The 24,870-nt window shown below is 42.3% G+C and overlaps 1 protein-coding gene across 1 annotated transcript in view; it reads left to right on the top strand.

Moving 5' to 3' along the window:
- The first annotated feature begins 706 nt into the window (after window positions 1–706).
- The window catches only part of LOC311099670 (eukaryotic translation initiation factor 3 subunit C-like), a 104,899-nt gene continuing 80,735 nt past the window's right edge, over window positions 707–24,870 (top strand). The window contains 7 exon segments of the mRNA XM_084140390.1: window positions 707–799; window positions 5,620–5,740; window positions 5,826–5,891; window positions 7,872–8,061; window positions 8,270–8,395; window positions 17,643–17,694; window positions 18,043–18,155. Of these exon segments, the coding sequence (XP_083996516.1) occupies window positions 5,640–5,740; window positions 5,826–5,891; window positions 7,872–8,061; window positions 8,270–8,395; window positions 17,643–17,694; window positions 18,043–18,155 (648 nt within the window). The 5' untranslated portion in view covers window positions 707–799; window positions 5,620–5,639.

Genomic DNA, 24,870 nt, shown 5'->3' with positions numbered 1-24,870 from the left:
TACAATGTCACAGATGTCTCAAGTTTTGAGGGAGCATGCAATTGGCATGTTGACTGCAGGAATGTCCACCAGAGCTGTTGCCAGATAATTGAATGGTCATTTCTCTTCCATAAGCTTCCTCCAACGTCGTTTTAGAGAATTTGGCAGTAAATCCAACCGCAGACCATGTGTAACCACGCCAGCTCAGGACCTCCACATCCGGCTTATTCACCTGCGGGAAGGTCTGAGACCAGCCATCCGGACAGCTGATGAAACTGAGGAGTATTTCTGTCTGTAATAAAGCCTTTTGTGAGGAAAAACTTGTTCTGATTGGCTGGACCTGGCATAGTGGCTGGGCCTCTCCCAGGCCTACCCATGGCTGGACCCCTGCCCAGTCATGTGAAAGCCATAGATTAGGGCCTAATGAATTTTTTTCAATTGACTGATTTCCTTATATGAACTGTAACTCAGTAAAATCGCTGAAATTGTTGCGTTAATATTTTTGTTCAGTATACTTTTTTAGCTACTTTGCAACTACTTAGCATGTTAGCTAACCCTTCACTTAACCTTAACCCATTAACCTAACTCCTAACCTTAACCCTGTTTCTCCCTGTCTCTGGCCCACACTCCAGTACAGTAGGTGGCGGTAAGGCACCGTTGGATGTCAACCGCCGATAAACCCCACAGAGGCTGTTTTGTGAATTCTTCCATAATTTCCTTTCTTGACGCAAGTGTCCGAGAGAGGCTTTGCACGCTGTCAGTTTTCCCGTAAAATCGCAAAACTGGATTACACTACAGGACGATTTTCAAAAGAACATAGGTGAGTCCCTCGCAATGATTTGTTGGATCTGTCTTAAATGGTGTTTACATTTGCTGGGAATGTTTTGGCTAGGCATGTCCGCAGCACTAGCTAACTTGTCGCCGTTTTTGCCGTGAAAAGGAAGCGTTCGCCGTTATTTATCTTGTCTAACTAGCCATTTCACAGTGCGAGAAATACGGCAAACAAATAGTTATTTTCCTTGCTAGCTAGTTTATGTGAATTAGTTAATTGGCTAGCTAGTTACCTTACCCCATCAAGAATGGATGATTGTAACCTACCATATGCTTTTCTGTTTACCTGTGTAGTAAACGTTAGTGTTAGCATGCTAACTTGTCAGTCGTTATACAAGCGTTTGTTAGTTAACTAGCTAACGTAACTACTCTGACCACAAGATTGGTGTATTCACTATTTTGCTAGTGATTAGATAGCCAGGAAGGATATTCAGTATCTTTGGTTATACGACTTGTTCATCAATCAGACATAGTTAGCTAACTAGGTAGCTAGTAAACTAACGTTAGCAATAACAGTAACTAACTGGGCTAGTGTTAGCTACATTGCTAGCTAACTAGGGCTGTGTTTGTAAATTCAACCTGGAGTACCCTCTGGGCGTTAGTAAATTCAGAGCGTTGGTGACTAACTGCTGCTGGCGACAATTTAATTACGCTTTTTTGCCGACGTTTACTGACACCGGCCATATTCAACGGGTGTTGAGCGTTCGTAAATTCGTCAGTTATTCTGCGATCTGGCACACTCAGACGAGAGTGCTCTGAAATCGGAGTTGATAGCCAGATAAAATTTACGAACGCATCCAATGATGATTTGAAGGGGATATCTTTGCTGGTTGAACTGGTATGTTTAAGTTACATGTTACCCAGACCGCGCGTGCGGCCGCCATAGCGCGCAAGTTGATTTTGTCCCCCCCACACCAGACGCGATCAGGACACGCAGGTTGAAATATCAAAATAAACTCTGAACCAATTATATTAATTTGGGGACAGGTCGAAAATAATTAAACATGTATGGCAATTTAGCTAGCTAGCTTGCTGTTGCTAGCTAATCTGTCCTGGGATATATACATTGGGTTGTTATTTTACCTGAAATGCACAAGGTCCTCTACTCCGACAATTAACGGTAGCTAACTCGGTTCCGTACATACATGTGGGCAACCGCGGCATTCAAACGAGGCTGCAATGAAAAGTAATGGGACTGTGTTGGCAATGAAAAGTAATGGGACTGTGTTGGCATCAAAATCCGGGGTGGGAACTAAGTTTGGATTCAGCGTTGATTGACATGGTAATGGACCAATAGTATTGGAGAAATAATCATGCTTATCGGACACCTGACGCTGTACGTTAAAGTTTGTAATGTCATGACGTAACGTATGGCACGCATTATTCAACTCATTCTGTGCCGTACAGCCTCTGTCCACCAGGTGTAGTGCTTCTCACGCAGATTAAAAACAAGAAATGATCAATGGTGAGTGTAAAGTTAATTACTCGTTCATCAATAAATAGTTAATTCAATCAATTGTTAATTTTTCGCGTAATCACTTCTAGCCATCATGACTCTCAAAAACCGTGACACACACAGTTTAATTGTGAAGACTCTTATCTCCCTCACTAACTTTAAGCATCAGTTGTCAGAGCACCTTACCGATCACTGCACAGCCCATCTGAAATTAGCCCACCCAAATACCTCATCCCTATATTGTTATTTATTTTGCTCTTTTGCACCCCAGTATCTCTATTTGCACATCATCTCTTGCACATCTAGCATTCCAGTGTTAATACTAATTGTAATTATTTTGCACTATAGCCTATTTATTGCCTTACCTCCATAACTTGCTACATTTGCACACACTGTATATATATTTTCTGTTGTATTTTTTTGACTTTATGTTTTTTTTTACCCCATATGTAACTCTGTGTTGTTGTTTTTATCGCACTGCTTTGCTTTATCTTGGCCAGGTCGCAGTTGTAAATGAGAACTTGTTCTCAACTGGCTTACCTGGTTAAATAAAGGTGAAATAAAATAAAAATATACATTTTGCGCTGTCCTAAAAACCCTATTCAAATAGGTATGTAGTGAGACATTATATAAACTCTTTATAGTGTTTTATTTACATTTTAGAGGTGATAAGTTGGACAAATCGGGTGAAAAAAGCCAGTTCCCCACACAACATATCTCCCCCTTTCACTATGACGCACGCAGTAGCTTTCGCTTCCCCACCTGGCTATTTTTTCTATGTCTCCAGGGCTCTTATTGTGCTTTAGAGTTTCCTCCACATTGAAAACTGACATGTACTGCAATGCTTCGATGTTGTCCGTCAGTCTCACCCTCAACTCATTAGTGAGGGAGATGGTGAAGGCTACACACCGCTTTCGGACATTGTTTTCATCCTCAGGCGCAAGGTGGAGCTCAGCTGCCTTTGACTCAAAAAGGAACCAAGGTACGGTTTGGGACTGATGTATCCAACTATTGGCCCTTTGAGTACATCAACATTTGCCAGTGGATTCAGCACCCTGCTGCTCAGACTTTATCAGGCTAATCAAGCTGTCAAGTAGCTTAAGAGGATCTACTTGCTCTCCCTCAAAAGCCTTGATGGCCAACTGTACCTCACCCAGCACTGACTTAAAAAAAGTCAGATACAATATGTTTTGAGGATCACTGTACATGGAGTATAAAACCTCAGCCATGTACTCCTGAGTGGCGCAGTGGTCTAAGGCACTGCATCACAGTGCTAACTGTGCCACTAGAGATCCTGGTTCGAATCCAGGCTCTGTCGCAGCCGGCCGCGACCGGGAGACTCATGGGCGGCGCACAATTGGCCCAGGGTAGGGGAGGGAATGGCCGGCAGGGATGTAGCTCAGTTGATAGAGCATGGCGTTTGCAACGCCAGGGTTGTGGGTTTGATTCCCATGGGGGGCCAGTACAAAAAAAATATGTATTCACTAACTGTAAGTCGCTCTGGATAAGAGCGTCTGCTAAATGACTAAAATGTAAAATGTAGCAGTGTTCACTGGACTTGGTGACTGTGAAATGCAGCCTAAGCTCCTCCCACTGGTTAAAAATGCATGAAACTGCAGGTTCAATGGTGAGCCAACGTGTGGCACACACCTTGGTTATCTGTAAAGGTTTCTCCCCACAGTTGATGTTCTCATATAAGGCCTCCCTGCGCTTTGGAGACACTGAAAACCACTTTTTTCTTTCTATCGCGCATTGGCGGGCCGCATTTTACATTCAAACAGCATATCGCTTAGCCGTTCTAAAATTAGGCAACTTGCGGATCGGACCTGTTAACCATTTGTTTAGGCTAGAACTTGTTCAGTCATGTTACCTCATTAGCTAGCTAAGCTAACAACCTGGGGCGCGTTCAGCAGGACACAATGTTTGGAACGTTCAAATATAAATATGTGCTATGTAGAACAAACATGCCTCTGACATCTTGAATAAGGAATAATGTTGGCTCTATTAATGGAATTTCTATTTGCAACGTTCAAAAACATTTTTTGACTGATAACATTACCAGTAGCATATATGCAAATATTTGGAGGCACAGAAAGAACGGAAAATGGATAGAAAACTATTTATTGATTTAAATCCTTCTTGCCACTACACTATATCTGACCTGGTAAATAATTGGAGTTAATAAGGACCCAGTGACTCAGACTTGAGCACTTGGACCAGGACTTGGACTTGAGCACTTGGACCAGGACTTGGACTTGAGCACTTGGACCAGGACTTGGACTTGAGCACTTGGACCATGACTTGGACTTGAGCACTTGGACCAGGACCTGGACTTGAGCGCTTGGACCAGGACTTGAGCGCTTTGACCAGGACTTGAGCGCTTTGACCAGGACTTGAGTGCTTTGACCAGGACTTTAACTTGAGCACTATAACTTGAGCACAGGGACCAGGACTTGAGCACGGGGGACTTGGGACTCGATTTGGACTCAAGGTTTAGTGACCAGTTGGGTTGTTTACGAACGAAAGGCACTAGGCTACACTGACGAGTAGAGCTGGGACGATAAACCAAAAATTATCTACACCGACCATACCAATCACTTCTCAGGCATTTTGCTGATATCGTTCATTACGATAAGTAGCCTTTACTGCTGATGTGTAGTTTGAAATGAAATACGTATGCTAATATAGTGATTGTTAATGGGACAATTGATGGCTACAACCATCAAACCAGTAGTAGTAGTTTAAAGGATCATTTGAAAAAACTGTGGCGCACATTAATGTTATAAACATATTGTTCTATTTATTGTTATCGCATCAGTTCAGGCAATGTATCGCCAAGCTCTACTCACTTTAGTGGTCACCGGCAAGTCTCGACATGGGCATTCGAATCCTAGGAAAATACAAACAAGGTCTTTGGTTTACTTGTCCCGACGCGATACCATACGTTGTATGATTTATGAATAACAAAGGGATATAGATTTACTTTGTTCCGTCAGTTCAACACCTTTAATAAACTAGTCAACACAAGCTGTTCGATCGTCAATCACCGAACAGAAATAACACAGGTACCGAGAGGCAGGGCAGACTGACAAACCAGCAGTTTTTGCCAGGCAATAGATCACTAGAAGATTTATATAGTTCATTCTAGGTAGAAAAGGCTGTATGGACTTTTCTGACTAGTGAATTGAAACTTTTAAATTGAAAGAAGGCTAGTTAATTTATGAAGTAGAAAAAGCGCTTATGGAAAACACTGGGTCATTGAAGTGGATTATAGAATAGTTGTTTTTTCATGTTGCTCCTTTGCACAATATGTTTGAGCCTCAATATAAGATATCATGATTCCACTCCCACAGATTGACGGCACCCTTCAGCAATGTCACGTTTCTTTGCCACCGGGTCCGATAGCGAGTCGGAGGATTCCTTGTCGTCTGATGAGATCACCCCTAAAGTACCCGGCACTACTTTCACCAAGCAGTCAGTACTACTTTCTCTTTCCGAAATCTCAGTCACACTAACTGTTTTGGCAGCTTTCTCACTTTTCCACATTTGGTCCCTGTAGGTCATTGCTGCTTCGTGACGATGAGGAAGACACCAAGAGAGTGGTGCGTAGTGCCAAGGACAAGAGGTCAGTCATTTACTCTACTTCATTATCTAAAGAACCATCTCCTTAGCCTTGTCCCTGATCTGGTTGTGCTGTATAGCCAACTCCTACAGTGAGGGAAAAAAGTATTTGGTCCCCTGCTGATTTTGTACGTTTGCCCACTGACAAAGAAATGATCAGTCTATAATTTTAATGGTAGGTTTATTTGAACAGTGAGAGACAGAATAACAACAAAAAAATCCTAAAAAACACATGTCAAAAATGTTATAAATTGATTTGCATTTTAATGAGGGAAATAAGTATTTGACCCCCTCTCAATCAGAAAGATTTCTGGCTCCCAGGTGTCTTTTATACAGGTAACGAGCTGAGATTAGGAGCACACTCTTAAAGGGAGTGCTCCTAATCTCAGCTTGTTACCTGTATAAAAGACACCTGTCCACAGAAGCAATCAATCAATCAGATTCCACTCTCCACCATGGCCAAGACCAAAGAGCTCTCCAAGGATGTCAGGGACAAGATTGTAGACCTACACAAGGCTGGAATGGGCTACAAGACCATCTCCAAGCAGCTTGGTGAGAAGGTGACAACAGTTGGTGCGATTATTCGCAAATGGAAGAAACACAAAAGAACTGTCAATCTCCCTCGGCCTGGGGCTCCATGCAAGATCTCACCTTGTGGAGTTGCAATGATCATGAGAACGGTGAGGAATCAGCCCAGAACTACACGGGAGGATCTTGTCAATGATCTCAAGGCAGCTGGGACCATAGTCACCAAGAAAACAATTGGTAAAACACTAAGCCGTGAAGGACTGAAATCCTGCAGCGCCCGCAAGGTCCCCTTGCTCAAGAAAGCACATACATGCCCATCTGAAATTTGCCAATGAACATCTGAATGATTCAGAGGAGAACTGGGTGAAAGTGTTGTGGTCAGATGAGACCAAAATGAAGCTCTTTGGCATCAACTCAACTCGCCGTGTTTGGAGGAGGAGGAATGCTGCCTATGACCCCAAAAACACCATCCCCACCGTCAAACATGGAGGTGGAAACATTATGCTTTGGGGGTGTTTTTCTGCTAAGGGGACAGGACAACTTCACCGCATCAAAGGGATGATGGACGGGGCCATGTACCATCAAATCTTGGGTGAGAACCTCCTTCCCTCAGCCAGGGCATTGAAAATGGGTTGTGGATGAGTATACTTTTTTCCCTCACTGTATGTTAGTTTTTATGCCTGATGATAGGAGTTGGCATTACAGCATAGGCATAAACTGATCTGGGACCAGGCTACCACCCATAGGAGTTGGCTGTGCAACATATACATATCTGGGACTAGGCTACCATCTCCTGACTGTCTGAGGCAGTCTAGTATATGCTGGTATGCCTGCCCTGGACTGTGCCATCTAACCCAGGGATTCCCAACATTTGGGGTGCCAAAATTTCGTGTGGGGGGCGTAATACTTTTTTTGGGGTGCAATTCTCGATTGTTTATACCAATCTAAAACAACGCAGAAATCCGCAATGCTTTAGGCTAGAAACAAGCTGTTAAATGCCAGAGGAAGCACAAGGGGATATTTTTGGTTTGTCTCTATGACATTCAGAAGCTGAGCTACGAGGAGTCAAATAAATTTGACTTTGCTTGGGAAGTAATCTTATACAATGTGTCACTCTGTTGCTACCAATTGATCAAATCACTTTCTGTAAAAGAGAATGTATAATTAAATTGAAGGTTCATGTAAATGATCTTAATAAAATATATTTGGTAGCGGAATAACATTTGTGGAAATTGGATCTAGACTTTATTTTCCTCATCCATTATTAGTATTATCATTAAATAGCCTACCTAAAATATGTCATGAGTCTAGTTAAACTCTGTAGAACTGCAGGAAATGAGCGTCGGGGGAAAAAATATATTTTCCTAGGTCCCTCAAATTAAACAAAATCAAGCTGGTGTTGTATTTAATATAGGCTATCTCAATAAACAATCATTAAAAAAATATTATGTCCTAGGTTCGAGGAGCTAACTAACCTGATCAAGACGATCCGCAACGCCATGAAGATCCGAGATATGTCCAAGTGTCTGGAGGAGTTTGAGCAGGTATGTCGAGCGTTCCTCAAAAGCAAGACTATAGTGGACAAGGAAGGGGTGCCCCCCTTCTACATCCGTCTTCTGTCCGACCTGGAAGACTATTTAAATCAGGTAAACATTCTCAGTTCACACTGTTTATGCTTGTGAAACTGCTCCGATGTCACTCAGTGACATCTGATGTGAGGTTATGCAAACTGAAAAAGGAAAGGAAAAATATGCACATCAATCAGGTTCTCGATAGAAAGAAAAAAAAAACATAGTGATTTATTAAGACTCACACTCCTACCACTATGCCTAAGCACAATGTGTTTCCCTACAGCTTTGGGAGGACAAAGAAGGCAAGAAGAAGATGAACAAGAACAATGCCAAAGCACTCAGCACCCTGCGGCAGAAGATCCGCAAGTACAACAGGGACTACGAGACAGAGATCGCCAGCTACAAGGAGGTGAGGCTTTTCATTATGACAATACAGGATGGTAGATTCTTTCTGTGGTTTTTTTAATGTAGCAAATAACACTTACCAATAAGGAACGTACATATGAAGCTACATTAAATAATCCACATATGCATTCTCTTTTGGCAACATTTATAGAACCTTTTGGAGCCCAAATCACACGGGCAGTTGGGAAATCAAATGCATGGGAGTGAATGAGAGAAGACGGGCCGCGAGCATCAACTGCGTCATGAGCTTATATAGCGTGTCAAATTGTTATCGCGTCTACGCAGAGCAATGCTGGTAAAATTTGCTGATAAATTCTAGTGATGGGGAAAAAAATAGATGGTTATTTATCTTAATATTATTTTGGAAAATATAATATCAGTACTTTGACTCCCAAGTATCGATAAATTAATTAAATGCTGTCGGCCGTACCTCCGACAAATCTCTGGTATATTTCATCCTATACCTTAGATAGTCAGCCACCACATTTTCAGCACTTTTATTTCCATGACTGATCAAAACTCATTTTCTCTTTCTTGTCTCTCTGCAGCAGACAAGTAGTGAGCAATATGTTTGGAATATCAAATCGCAATAAAATCGTAGTATCGTAATATCATATGGTGAGGTCCCTGGGATTTCCGAGCGCTAATAAATTGTCAGATAATAGACTGTTTGTGCATTGCTACCTCTGGAATTGTAGAAAATTGGCAGAATCTACCGCACACCCAAAACCGATAAGTGGAGGTGCTGGAGCCAAAATGCTAAACTGAAAAAGTCTGTGCACACTTCCAGTCAGGTTCAAATGTATTTTAATAGTAGCTGAGCTTTCGGTCAGTCGACCGATCAGTGCATATCTTCACCTGACTGACCAAAAGCTCAGCTACTATTTAAAGAAATAAGCATCTGACTGGAAATGTGTAAAGACTTTCTCCAGTTTTTCAGTTTTACCTCTGGAATTCTGAAGTGTATAGTTAAAAAGGGTATATTTAGTGTTTAACTGCAAGCCAATTTATTTATTTATATATACATACACACACACACACAATGAGGTGGAAAAAGTATTTGATCCCCTGCTGATTTTGTACGTTTGCCCACTGACAAAGACATGATCAGTCTATAATTTTAATGGTAGGTTTATTCGAACAGTGAGAGACAGAATAACAACAAAAAAATCCAGAAAAACGCATTTCAAAAATGTTATAAATTGATTAGCATTTTAATGAGGGAAATAAGTATTTGACCCCTCTGCAAAACATTACTTGGTACTTGGTGGCAAAACCCTTGTTGGCAATCACAGAGGTCTGACGTTTCTTGTAGTTGGCCACCAGGTTTGCACACATCTCAGGAGGGATTTTGTTCCACTCCTCTTTGCAGATCTTTTCCAATTCATTAAGATTTCAAGGCTGACGTTTGGCAACTCGAACCTTCAGCTCCCTCCACAGATTTTCTATGGGATTAAGGTCTGGAGACTGGCTAGGCCACTACAGTACCTTAATGTGCTTCTTCTTGAGCCACTCCTTTGTTGCCTTGCCCGTGTGTTTTGGGTCATTGTCATGCTGGAATACCCATCCTCAATGCCCTGGCTGAGGGAAGGAGGTTCTCACCCAAGATTTGATGGTACATGGCCCCGTCCATCGTCCCTTTGATGCGGTGAAGTTGTCCTGTCCCCTTAGCAGAAAAACACCCCCAAAGCATAATGTTTCCACCTCCATGTTTGACGGTGGGGATGGTGTTCTTGGGGTCATAGGCAGCATTCCTCCTCCTCCAAACACGGCGAGTTGAGTTGATGCCAAAGAGCTCGATTTTGGTCTCATCTGACCACAACACTTTCACCCAGTTCTCCACTGAATCATTCAGATGTTCATTGGCAAACTTCAGACGGCCCTCTATATGTGCTTTGTTGAGCAGGGGGACCTTGCGTGCGCTGCAGGATTTCAGTCCTTCACGGCGTAGTGTGTTACCAATTGTTTTCTTGGTGACTATGGTCCCAGCTGCCCTGAGATCATTGACAAGATCCTCCCGTGTAGTTCGCATGATCATTGCAACTCCACGAGGTGAGGTCTTGCATGGAGCCCCAGGCCGAGGGAGACAGTTATTTTGTGTTTCTTCCATTTGCGAATAATCGCACCATCTGTTGTCACCTTCTCACCAAGCTGCTTGGCGATGGTCTTGTAGCCCATTCCAGCCTTGTGTAAGTCTACAATCTTGTCCCTGACATCCTTGGAGAGCTCTTTGGTCTTGGCCATGGTGGAGAGTTTGGAATCTGATTGATTGATTGCTTCTGTGGACAGGTGTCTTTTATACAGGTAACAAACTGAGATTAGGAGCACTCCCTTTAAGAGTGTGCTCCTAATCTCAGCTCGTTACCTGTATAAAAGACAACTGGGAGCCAGAAATCTTTCTGATTAAGGGGGTCAAATGCTTATTTCCCTAATTAAAATGCAAATCAATTGATAACATTTTTGACATGCCTTTTTCTGGATTTTTGTTGTTGTTATTCTGTCTTTCATTGTTCAAATAAACCTACCATTAAAATGATAGACTGATCATTTCTTTGTCAGTGGGCAAACATACAAAATCATAATTTTTTCACTGTGTGTATGTATGTATGTATGTGTATATATATGTGTACATATATGTGTGTGTGTGTGTGTATATATATGTATGTGTATGTGTGTGTGTGTGTGTGTGTATACACTACCAGTCAAAAGTTTGGACACACCTACTCATTCAAGGGTTTTTCTTACTATTTTTGATGTTGTAGAATAATAGTGAAGACATCAAACCTATGAAATAACACATATGGAATCATGTAGTAAACAAAAAAGTGTTTGCCTCGCAAAGAAGGGCACCTATTGGTAGATGGGTAAAAAAAAAGCAGATATTGAATATCCCTTTGAGCATTTTGAAGTTATTAATTACACTTTGGATGGTGTATCAATACACCCAGTCACTACAAAGATACAGACGTCCTTCCTAACTCAGTTGCCGGAGCGGAAGGAAACCGCTCAGGGATTTCACCATGAAGCCAATGGTGACTTTAAAACAGTTAGTTTAATGGCTGTGATGGGAGAACTAAGGATGGATCAACAACATTTTAGTTACTCCACAATACTAACCTAATTGACAGAGTGAAAAGGAAGCCTGTAGAGAGAGAAATATTCCAAAACATGCATCCTGTTTTCAACAAGGCACTAAAGTAATACTGCAAAAAATGTGGCAAAGTAATTCACTTTTTTGTCCTGAATACAAAATGTTAACTTTGGGGGAAATCCAATACAACACATTACTGACTACCACTCTCCATATTTTCAAGCATAGTGGTGGCTGCGTCATGTTATGGGTGTGCTTGTAATTGTTAAGTACTGCAGAGTTTTTCAGCATAGAAATGGAATGGTGCTAAGCACAGGCATAATCCTAGAGGAAAATCTGGTGCAGGCTGCTTTCCACCAGACACTGGGAGATGAAGTTACCTTTCAGCAGGACAATAACATAAAACACAAGGCCAAATCTACACTGGAATTGCTTACCAAGAAGACAGTGAATGTTCCTGAGTGGCAGAGTTACAGTTTTTACTTAATTTACTTGAAAATCTATGGCAAGACCTGAAAATGGGTGTCTAGCCATGAACAACAACCAATTTGACAGAGCTTAAAGGATTTTGAAATGAATAATGTCCAAATATTGCACAATCCAGGTGTGGAAAGCTCTTACATACTTAAGGCAGACGCATGCTTCCCAACCGAAACAATTCGGTACAGTTTGTGCGTATTTTCTGATGACATTTTCTGACGTTTTTGTTCGTTTTGGAGTTTGGTTAGGGTTTTGTCGGTTGTTCGAGCACACACCCCTTCGTCCGTTATTGGTCAACTGTAGGGGTGACGCAAGTTTCTGCTTCTTGTCAATTAACCCTGAAACTCAGTGTGGATTCAACATGGCGAAAGACAACTTTGAGCATCGATTGACCGAGGAGGTACGAAAGTACCTTCACCAGTACGATTCTAGCCATGCATTATAAAAAGACCAGCATGTAAATGCCATTTCATGGAGGGAGATAGCGGAGACGCTGGGGTCCGACCCAACCACTTGTTTGAAAAAGTGGGGTATGGTTCGCGACAAGTTCGTCAAGGCAAAGAAAATAAACTGGCCGCAGTGGAGATGCCGGTGGAAAGGCTACTCCAGAAATGTTGCTGCTGGCTTGTTTGGCACGTGAAGCATGGGAATACTGAAGGCCACATGTCGTCTTCACCAAAGGATGGGGTATGTTGTTGTATTTTCTATTGTAGTCGACGAAAAGAGTAGCCATGTTTTGGTAACAATAGCTAGCGCTAGCTACTTGGCTGGCTAGTGGCTAGCTAGCCTAGCAGCATACTCGTGCAGGGAAAGCAAGCCAACCAACTAAACTAAAGATCTTTAGAACTTTTGATCAAACATAATTTTGTCATAGAAAGAAAATCATATTCCCACATTGGTAACACCAAAGTCAAAGTTTGCTAGCAAGGTCCAGCTAGTCAAAATGTTGCAAAAGTTTGAGCAGAGTTGAGTAGCTAGTCCAGGCCTACTCAACTCTACTCAAACGTTTGCCACATTATATAGTCTATTGTAGTCTTGGTTAATAATATTTGATGGTCATTAATGTTTCGGATATGTGTAGTAAATAGCCCTCTTACTTATATTTTTAAGGCACAAACACCAGTGAATGGAGACAGCACCTGGTTTTGTTCTCTGCGCCCCAGCACTGCCTGTTCACTGGCCCTAAGCACTATCTCTGCTGCCAGTACTGACGGGTGATCGGCCCCCAGCCCATCTCCTGCACATAGTTGCAGTGCAGAATTAGAAACGATCAACATGCAGGACCTGGGAAGCTCTATCCTGGGCCCACCTCCAAGACCGATGCCACAGAGCAGCAGCAGTAGTAGCAGGGGTGTGAGAAGGGAGAAAAGACCTGCAGACTCAGTCCTTGACACATCACTCGCAAAGGCATTGCAAATTATTGAAGACGTATCTCAAGATCTGGAGAACGTCATGCACCGAGCCACCAGCTTCTCACAGAGGTAAATAACAAATAATTTCAGACTTTACTCTGATCCCCTTTCCTCTCTTGTGTTGTCCTTTTTCCTCCTCTCCTCACCATGCATACGGCTTTCCAGACACTCTTAATTTCCCTCCTCTTCTCATCCTCTCCACAGGGTCCTGTCACCTATAGCTGATTTCATGGATGAACTCGCGCCAAAACTCCAGGAGGAATTCGATCACCAGTTGCATGAGTTTGTGCATGACATAACTTGTTCTGTTGTTGTTCAGACATCTCAGGAGTCAGACACTTTCATTTTATTCCATATACACTTTTGTTATCTACAGGTCTGTTCATAAGACACTGTTGTACTATTGTTCAGAAATATTTATATTCAGGAATATTTAACTACTCTGACACATTTTATTCCATAGACACGTTTTCATTTCAGTTCTCAGCAGACACTTTTTTGTATTGTGGTTTACTTTCAGAAGCAAGAATAAAGGTTTATTTGTGTGCTGAAAAAGCTTTGTTGGCATTTCTTCAAGGTGTTTCAATTTTAACATCAAGTGCTGACAACATACAGAAGAGCTGTGTGCCACAGATTTTCTTCTACTTGTGTAGTAGTAGTTTAATCAAAATTATTGCACACTGAGACGTCCCAGAATCTGATTTCATTTTATTAACAAGATTAAAAAACTACTGGTTCACGGTGCACACCAAGAACTGAGTCTGTGCGTCCAATAATCCTCATCCTTGCAGCCATGATGCCGAATGCATTCTGACTCCGACAACGGGAGTGGTAGTTCCAGGTTTACTGAGCTGGACACCTGTGAATGCGAGGTAACGAGAATATATGTCTTATATTTATATTTGGAAAACAAAAAAAACACCATACCATTTTTCAGGAACCATATTCCAAAAGCCTTGATAAAATGGCACTTATCATATAGTGGTGCATACATGTATGCAGTGTGGTGACGTGACTTACTTTAATGTATGACTGTTATTTATCGAATCACCTAACTATGTTTAATTGTCACTCGATTAAATGAATCATGTAACAATTAACTCTTTAGGAATTTGGGGCACCACGGAAGAAGTTGTTTAACGAGTTACCATCTCCCGAATTAAACTCTTAGAAGATATATGTTATATCGATAACAGTCACTTATTAAATAATTACCTCTTTTTAGTCTCATTCTGAATGTCGCATAATCCTTGAACCTGCAAGAACCCTAACCTTATTGATGAATCTGCAATACACAAATTGGCTTCATTATTTATTTACTAACTAAATAATAAAACAAACACACACAGGTTGATTACTAACGTAATACAATGAAACAGGTCCCTAGTGAACTGGACTAACAATAGCATGACTGCTTGGGTAGAGGGAGGTTCAGAGTGGAAGGGAGAGACAGAGATTCAAACTATCGTGGTTACTTTGGAGACTATGCTCACAGTAATCATAATACTTATGCACCCTAATAATGCTCATTCGGATTAGAAATGCAACATGTATTTACGTGTGGCTGTCCTCGATAGTTGAGTTGATGATGTAGGACTCTGGTTTGCCCACCAGAGATCTCAATGTCCTTGGTAGAGTATCTGGTCGCAGTGGTGGTTAGAATGGATACTACAGATGTACCAGCGGTTGTCTGAGAGGGATTGTCCTTCCCACTTCGTGTCTTTAGTGAAAGTTCTCTAGACGACTATACATGCCAGCTGCAGACTGAAATGATAAGGTCTAGTGCATTGTCGTCTTCTTCACCTCGTGTAGAGGTTGAGAGTTCCAGAGTTTCTCAATTTCAAACGTGTGGACTAACGTCTCACTTTTTCTGGTCTTTCTAGTCTAACCATTTTGTAACGTGTAGCTTCAGCTTCACGCTTCTTGGTCTTGTAGAGTGGGGCTTACTGGTCTGGTAGAAATTCAACCATTTGCAACGGTTGGCTCACGCTTCACGTCTGCTGGTCTGAGGTGAATTTCGTCACAAGGCTTTTTATGCACTTGGGGTTAAAGGGACGTTCCATCATGTCTTTGGACCCAAAATAACTATCTTAAAACACTCCACCATAGCTCTCTCGGCCGTATGCCCCTACATCCACCATTGTGAACATGCAGTGGGCATCTTATCTGTCGCCATATCTCGCCTATTATGTGTTGCTAGGTACATCCAATTCGCACCAATAAAATGTTCTTGCCAATCAAGTGTCTCTGTACACAATTTTATTCTCCCGCGCTTCATCTCTTCACTTGTTTGGCCGTAGATGGCTATTACCAGCTCATCGCCCTCTACTGTCCCAGGGTAATATTGCCACTTTCCCCTTTTATTAGTTTTTCAAGCAAGCATCTTATGGCGCATTCGAGCACACTCATTCGGTTCAGCTAACTGACTTCAGCTAGCCGACAGCCAAACTGAAGCATGTTGACGCCTTTACCCAGAAAGACTCACAGCTGTAATCACTGCCAAAGGTGCTTCTACAAAGTATTGACTCAGGTGTGAATACTTAAGTAAATTTGATTTCTGCATTTCATTTTCAATACATTTGCATACATTTCTAAAAACAGTGGCACAGTGGTCTAAGGCACTGCATCTCAGTGCTTGAGGCGTCACTACAGACCCCCTGGTTCGATTCCAGGCTGTATCACAACCGGCCGTGATTGGGAGTCCCATAGGGCGGCGCAAAATTGACCCAGGGTCGTCCGGGTTTGGCCGGTGTAGGCCGTCATTTGTAAATAAGAATTTGTTCTTAACTGACTTGCCTAGTTAAATAAAGGTAAAATAAAAAAATTAATGGAGTATTGTCCAGTGATTGCTATCTTGGTTTCACAATTAGGCTATTTGTTGTATTTACTGTTAAATTATGGCTCCAGAATTTTCAGATTTCTTTTGGTTCAATAGATGAATTTGCCTGCATCTTTATGTGCACTAATATACTAGGCTAATTTATTTAGGTCACTACCTGAGTATGTGGAAACCAAAAATAAACATTAGCTAGATCGTTAACTCTAAATATAATAGCCACTGCTAGTAACCATGTATTAATCTAACAGTGAATTGAATGTCCAAAAAAAGTTGCAGTTGAAGCCTGTCGCCCAATGAGACCCATGCAATGGCCAATGCGGATTTTACGTTGTGCGTATATCAAAGCCATATTGAATATCTTGGTTATAAAATAGTTCATTCTTGAGAAATACAAATTACACCTTCAGAAAGCTGGGAACCTCTCTTCAACTGTGACGACAGGATAGCTGTGTTTTCCCCACAATTGGATTTAAAAATGTAATTAAATCAAAACACTTTATTTATATTTTTCATGAAAGAGTGGCTCGCTCGACACGGCAGCAGGCCCCAGCAAAACAGGTGCAAGGGCAGGCAGAGACTTTCATTACAGGAATCATGAGGATAATGTACTTTACAGTTTGACCAACTCAAACAGTAAAGTATCTCAAAATCTAGTTTTGAGTGAGGTGACCATGTAGAATGTGCAGTTCGCACCAATGCGACCAATTAAAATGTAGCTCGCCATGTCAAAGGGTCGCAAAATGTGACTAAATGGTCGCAGTCTGGAGCCCTGAGTTAATCTGACAAATAGGCTATCTATTTGAAATCAATGCAGCAGCCTGCCTGTGTTGATTTCGATCATGGGCATAGGGGTGTCAAACATACGGGCCACAGGCCAGATTGACTGGGCTCCGGGCCGTATGTTTGACACCGCTGCTTATATGCAGGGGGGTTTGAGTAAAATAAAACATTTTATAATTGTTTTCTGAGAAAAGCGATCTTAATTGACATTGAAATGACTACAACCAAATTGAAACTGTGTAAAGATTATAATGGACCTACATTTATATTCTGTATCTGTCCTGCTTGCTTATCGAAAATTCCAAAAGTGTTGGATAGGGGACTATTTTTAGCAAATTCTGACACAGGGGAAATATAACAACCGTCATTTTACGGGGCAAAATGACGGTTGGAAAACTTGGAGAGTTAGGTAACTCCGATTTCAAAAGAGAATACAACTGTTTAGAATAATTTACTCTTATTCTGGTGTACACTACACTACACACGCTTGCAGCTCTCCCGCGCCTAAATTCACTCCGTTGACAGATGTCCCCCGTGTGTTTTCGGCTTAATTAATCTTTCCCAAGACCCTGCGAGCCAGTGTGAGACGCTTAGTTCCCACTAATGGCTCTGTGGTATAATAGCAATCTTTTCTCTCTCTCATTTTCAGAACCCAATGGCGTCTGCGGATGAGGAGGAGGAGAAGGATGAGGTTGAATCAGGTGAGTTTCTTTCCATGCCTTTTCATTACACCTCGATCTATGCCTACAGTAAATGCCATTAATGGAAGACTCAAAAGTCTGCTTTTGTCATTTGGGAGCTAGCCCATAGTAAAGAAAGTAGCCTTGTCCAAGACAGAACAGCCAATAGGGCAGGAGCTTACTTCCTGTTTCGGTATAAAGAGGCAGCTTGATGTACAAGGAAACCCACTGGACAGGAGGCTATTCTATTGCAGGGCCTTACCCCCAATCCATCTCAGGGCGCCATTGATGCATTCATTCTATGGACTAGCCACTGTTTTACCTGCTGTTTTTTTTTTCAAAATCACCCATCTTCCTTGATGTCTGTAGGGGTGTCGTCAGATAGCGACGACGAACCGGGTGACGCCAAGAGCTTTCTGAAGAAGAAACCGGCCACCGAGGCACCGCCGCCAGACGGTAGCAAGTTCCTGAAGGGAGCGGCGGTAAGATGGAGGACGCTCTCAGTGGCTCTATTGTAGTGCACAGTTAACTCACTCAACAATTCTACAATAATTAGTCGAGTAAGCCAGAAATGTGACATCTATCTATTTTGGCTAAGGGCCTGCCTAATCATCATCTTCCCTACCAAGCCTTCTCCCGCTGACAGTCAATTTTATTGTCTACCATCACTTTAAAGGGGCAGTGCAGTCTAAAACATGAATTTTGTTTTTTATGATATTTCCACACTGAGGGAAATAACACTGAAATTCAGAAAATGATGTTAATGCCCTTTTTGTGTAAAAGTTGTTATAATTATTTATTTTTTTACGTCTCGTATTTCAGCCTCTTCAGGTGGAATTGAGCTTTTGGGCCGCCACATAACGTCACAAGGCGATATGGTAAAAATAGACCAATGACCATATATCCTCCTACTTCTGCCAGTCCCGCCTGGTCAAATTGGTATTCCTCATTGTTAACATGTACAGGAGAGGTAGCTAGTTATGCACGGCCAAATGCAAGAGTGATTGTGCAGTAGCCGGCTGCAATGCAGCAACTGTTTCTTTGCACTGTCTTCCATCAGAACAATCACTTTGTCTGATTTGGCTTTGATTTTATTTCACTTAAGTGCCGTAGAAATTCAGTCTGAACCTGAACATATGCACAGCAGACTTCGACAAGGTAGCTAGCCAGTGGATTTGCAGCTTTCATCCTCCATAAATGGTCTGTCCCATAGCTACATCTTGCATCCGGCAGTGGCAGCCAGCAGCAACCATTCAAGAAGTAAGTCTCTATTATTCTTCTATCTAGCTTCAATGTGATGGACATGATATTGTCGCTCTGCTGCTAGCGAGCTAATGTTAGCTTAGCTAGCTAGCTACTAGCCTCGGCCGCAAAGTGGATAGCTAGCTAGCTACTGACCTGATTTGTATTTACATGGGTACCTTTAGCTAGCTACATATAAAGTAATGTCAGAATTGCTTTCTGTAAGTCGGCAGACGTTGCATCCGACATTGTAAACTATACTGAACAAAAATATAAATGCAAAAATGTAAATAATTTTACTGAGTTACAGTTCATATAAGGAAATCAGTCAATTGAAATAAGTTAATTGGGCCCTAATCTATGGATTTCACATGACTGGGAATACAGATATTCATCTGTTGGTCACAGATACCTGTAGGGGCGTGGATCAGAAAACCAGTTAGAATCTGGTGTGACCACCATTTGCCTCATGCAGCGCAACACATCTCCTTTGCATAGAGTTGATCAGGCTGATGATTGTGGCTTGTGGAATGTTGTCCCACTCTTCAATGGCTGTGAGAAGTTGCTGGATATTGGAGGGAACTGGAACACGCTGTCCTACACGTCGATCCAGAGCATCCCAAACATGCTCAGTTGGTGACATGTCTGGTGAGTATGCAGGCCATGGAAGAACTGGGACGTTTTCAGCTTCCAGGAATTGTGTACAGATCTTTGAGACGTGGGGCCGTGCATTATGCTGAAACAGGAGGTGATGGCGGCGGATGAATGGCACGACAATGGGCCTCAGCATCTTGTCACGGTATCTTTGTGCATTCAAATTGCCATCGATAAAATGCAATTTTGTTCGTTGTCCATAGCTTATGCCTTCCAGTACCATAACCCCAACACCACCATGGGCCACTCTGTTCACAAAGTTGATATCAGCAGAACGCTCGCCCACTCGACGCCATACACGTGATCTGCGGTTGTGAGGCCGGTTGGACATACTGCCAAATTCTCTTAAACTACGTTGGAGGCGTCTTATGGTAGCGAAATGAACATTCAATTCTCTGGCAACAGCTCTGGTGGCCATTCCTGCAGTCAGCATGCTAATTGCACGCGCCCTCAAAACTGTGGAATTGTGATGTGTGACAAAAGTGCACATTTTTAGTGGCCTTTTATTGTCCCCAGCACAAAATGCACCTGTGTAATGATCATGCTGTTGAATCAGCTTCTTGATATGCCACACCTGTCAGGTGGATGTTGTAATGATGTCATGTCATAGTATTGTGAGGACAGAGGAAGAGTTAAAAGATGAGTGGTTTGGGGCCATGAAGTCTACATTCCATTATGTCAAAGGAGATTAGTGATGTTTAGGATAGCATGAATGATGTTTAGGATAGTGACTTGGGGTAAAGAGTGATGAGCATCAAAGATAGGGAGTGCCCATGGAGACTTACCAGATGTATGCCAGGAAGATGGTAATAAAGGGTATATAAGGTAGAGTGTCTTTGTTCAACTGACGAACGGCAAAGCCATGTCCATTTGTTATATGAACCCACGAGCTCGTGATTCAATAAATACTTGGTATGAAATCTCCACAAAATGTCTAAGTATATCCTTGCATCCTTGATTCTTTGATACCCGAGAAACTCATCATAACAGATGTATTATCAGGGCAAAGGAGAAATGCTCACCAACAGGGATGTAAACACATTCTTGCAGAATATTTGAGAGAAATAAGCATTGTGTGCATATGGAACATTTCTGCAATCTTTTATTTCAGCTCATGATGTTGCGTTTATATTTTTGTTCAGTGTATGTTCCCGCATAGCCAGCTACACTTTTCCCCATTCTGGGATTCAGCTAGCTAACATTAGCTAGTAAGTAGCTAGCTTCGACCGCAATTAGCTAGTATACTGACATGACATTTAGCTATATTTACGATTCTGACATAGCTTTATGTACAGGTTCCTAGGTAAATGCATGTCACGTCAATATCCAAAATACGGGGAAGCTAGCTAACGTTAGCTAGCTAACTGCATCCCCAACCTAGGGAAAGTGTAGGGTGAAAGTTTATGCTGCAAAGTTTACATTGTGGGAGGCAAAAGAAGCTCTGCATAAAATATAAATGCGTTGCTAAGTTAATCGAACCATTGGTACATGTGTAACCTCCGATAGCCCCTAAATGCGGTTGTGATAAACAGTGCTTTCTGTTTTTCTCCTGTAATGTGTCTAACTTTTTTATTTTGTTATTTTTATTTAACCTTTATTTAACCAGGTAAGCCAGTTGGGAACAAGTTCTCATTTACAACTGCGACCTGGCCAAGATAAAGCAAAGCAGTGCGATAAAAACAACAACACAGGGTTACATATGGGGTAAAAAAAAACAAAGTAAAAAAATACAACAGAAAATAGATATACAGTATGTGCAAATGTAGCAAGTTATGGAGGTAAAGCAATAAATAGGCTATAGTGCAAAATAATTACAATTAGTATTAACACTGGAATAATAGATGTGCAAGAGATTATGTGCAAATAGAGATACTGGGGTGCAAATGAGCAAAATAAATAACAATATAGGGATGAGGTAGTTGGGTGGGCTAATTTCAGATGGGCTGTGTACAGGTGCAGTGATCGGTAAGGTGCTCTGACAACTGATGCTTAAAGTTAGTGAGGGAGATAAGAGTCTCCAGCTTCAGAGATTTTTGCAATTCGTTCCAGTCATTGGCAGCAGAGAACTGGAAGGAATGGCGGCCAAAGGAGGTGTTGGCTTTGGGGATGACCAGTGAGATATACCTGCTGGAGCGCAGACTACGGGTGGGTGTTGCTATGGTGACCAATGAGCTAAGATAATAATAATAATAAATAATATGCCATTTAGCAGACGCTTTTATCCAAAGCGACTTAGTCATGTGTGCATAAATGTTTACGTATGGGTGGTCCCGGGGATCGAACCCACTACCCTGGCGTTACAAGCGCCATGCTCTACCAATTGAGCTACAGAGGACCACACCAAGATAAGGCGGGGATTTGCCTAGCAGTGATTTATAGATGGCCTAGAGCCAGTGGGTTTGACGACGAACATGTAGTGAGGACCAGCCAACAAGAGCGTACAGGTCACAGTGGTGGGTAGTGTATGGGGCTTTGGAGACAAAATGGATGGCACTGTGATAGACTACATCCAATTTGCTGAGTAGAGTGTTGGAGGCTATTTTGTAAATGACATCGCCAAAGTCAAGGATCGGTAGGATAGTCAGTTTTACGAGGGCATGTTTGGCAGCATGAGTGAAGGAGGCTTTGTTGCGAAATAGGAAGCTGATTCTAGATTTGACTTTGGATTGGAGATTCTTAATGTGAGTCTGGAAGTAGAGTTTACAGTCTAACCAGACACCTAGGTATTTGTGGTTGTCCACATACTCTAGGTCAGACCCGTCAAGAGTAGTGATTCTAGTCGGGTGGGCGGGTGCCTGCAGCGTTCGATTGAAGAGCATGCATTTAGTTTTACTAGTGTTTAAGAGCAGTTGGAGGCTACTGAAGGAGTGTTGTATGGCATTGAAGCTCGTTTGGAGGTTTGTTAACACAGTGTCCAATGAAGGGCCAGATGTATACAAAATGGTGTCGTCTGCGTAGAGGTGGATCTGAGAGTCACCAGCAGCAAGAGCGACATCATTGATATACACGGAGAAAAGAGTCGGCCCAAGAATTGAACCCTGTGGCACCCCCATAGAGACTGCCATAGGTCCAGACAACAGGCCCTCCGATTTGACACATTGAACTCTATCTGAGAAGTAGTTGGTGAACCAGGCGAGGCAGTCATTTGAGAAACCAAGGCTATTTAGTCTGCCAATAAGAATGCGGTGGTTGACAGAGTCAAAAGCCTTGGCCAGGTCGATGAAGACGGCTGCACAGTACTGTCTATTATTGATCGCGGTTATAATATCGTTTAGGACCTTGAGCGTGGCTGAAGTGCACCCATGACCAGCTCGGAAACCGGATTGCATAGCGGAGAAGGTACGGTGGGATTCGAAATGGACGGTGATCTGTTTGTTAACTTGGCTTTCAAATACTTTTGAAAGACAGGGCAGGATGGATATAGGTCTGTAACAGTTTGGATCTAGAGTGTCACCCCCTTTGAAGAGGGGGATGCGCGGCAGCTTTCCAATCTCTGGGGATCTCAGACATTACGAAAGAGAGGTTGAACAGGCTAGTAATAGGGGTTGCGACAATTTCGGCGGCTAGTTTTAGAAAGAAACGGTCCAGATTGTCTAGCCCAGCTGATTTGTAGGGGTCCAGATTTTGCAGCTCTTTCAGAACATCAGCTGTCTGAATTTGTGTGAAGGAGAAGCGGGTGGGTGCAGAGCTGGTGGCCGGGGTAGTGGTAGCCAGGTGGAACGCATGGCCAGCCGTAGCAAAATGCTTGTTGAAATTCTCGATTATTGTAGATTTATCGGTGGTGATAGTGTTTCCTAGCCTCAGTGCAGTGGGCAGCTGGGAGGAAGTGCTCTTATTCTCCATGGACTTTACAGTGTCCCAAAACTTTTTGGAGTTAGTGCTACAGGATGCAAATATCTGTTTGAAAAAGTTAGCCTTTGCTTTCCTGACTGCTTGTGTATATTGGTTCCTAACTTCCCTGAAAAGTTGCATATCGCGGGGGCTATTTGATGCTAATGCAGTACGCCACAGGATGTTTTTGTGCTGGTCAAGGGCAGTCAAGTCTGAGGAGAACCAGGGGCTATATCGGTTCTTAGTTCTGTATTTTTTGAATGGGGCATGTTTATTTAAGATTGAGAGGAAATTACTTTTAAAGAACAACCAGGCATCCTCTACTGACGGAATGAGATCTATATCCATCCAGGATACCTGGGCCAGGTCAATTAGGAAGGCCTGCTCGCTAAAGTGTTTTAGGGAGCGTTTGACAGTGATGAGGGGTGGTCGTTTGAGCGCGGACCCGTTACGGACGCAGGCAATAAGGCAGTGATCGCTGAGATCCTGGTTGAAGACAGCGGAGGTGTATTTAGAGGGTAAGTTAGTCAGGACGATATCTATGAGGGTACCCATATTTAGGGTTGTACCTGGTAGGTTCGTTGATAATTTGTGTGAGATTGAGGGCATCTAGCTTGGATTGTAGGATGGCCGTGGTGTTAAGCATATCCCAATTTAGGTCACCAAGCAGTACGAACTCTGAGGATAAATGGGGGGCAATCAATTCACATATGGTGTCCGGGGCACAGCTGGGGGCTCTGTAGCAAGCGGCAACAGTGAGAGACTTATTTCTGGAAAGGTGGATTTTTAGAAGTAGAAGCTCAAACTGTTTGGGCACAGACCTGGATAGTATGATAGAGCTCTGCAGGCTATCTCTACAGTAGATTACAACTCCACCCCCTTTGGCAGTTCTATCTAGACGGAAAATGTTATAGTTGGGGATGGAAATTTCAGAACTTCTGTACGGTTGAAGCTATAAGCTATTATGACCCCATTCCTGAAAGCTAAGATTATCAGAAACACATCGGTTTCCCTTTACAACACTCACAAGCTGCGCAGGACTCGTTAGTAGTGCTGAGCAATTAACCTATATATTTTTTAACTGATTGACCAACGTCTATCTGAAAATACGTGATTGATACCTAAGTGATTGATAGTTGGTATTCAGCAGTCATAAAAGTGTCTTGTTTACTTTGAAGAACTACTAAAATAGTGATTTTGTCAGACAGCATAGGCAGCAGCTCTATAGAGAACTTTATGTCACCCCATTCTATAATCAAAAGGTAAGGTGTAAGAGTGCAGCCAATCACATAGACGAGTAGCCCCTGTTCATTAACAATTCCTACTAAGTCTGTCAAAGTGCATGGTTTAGCCACAACATGTGGTGAAAAATAGTAATATATAGACATTTCGGTCAATTTTGCTGCCGACTAACTGACCCTCGGTTAACTATTTGTTCCAAATAGATAAAAATAACGTGACTAGGGCTGT

Source organism: Coregonus lavaretus (assembly GCF_964263955.1).
Source record: "Coregonus lavaretus genome assembly, chromosome: 1".
Classification (NCBI taxonomy): domain Eukaryota; kingdom Metazoa; phylum Chordata; class Actinopteri; order Salmoniformes; family Salmonidae; genus Coregonus; species Coregonus lavaretus.
This window is presented reverse-complemented; position numbering and strand designations above follow the sequence as displayed.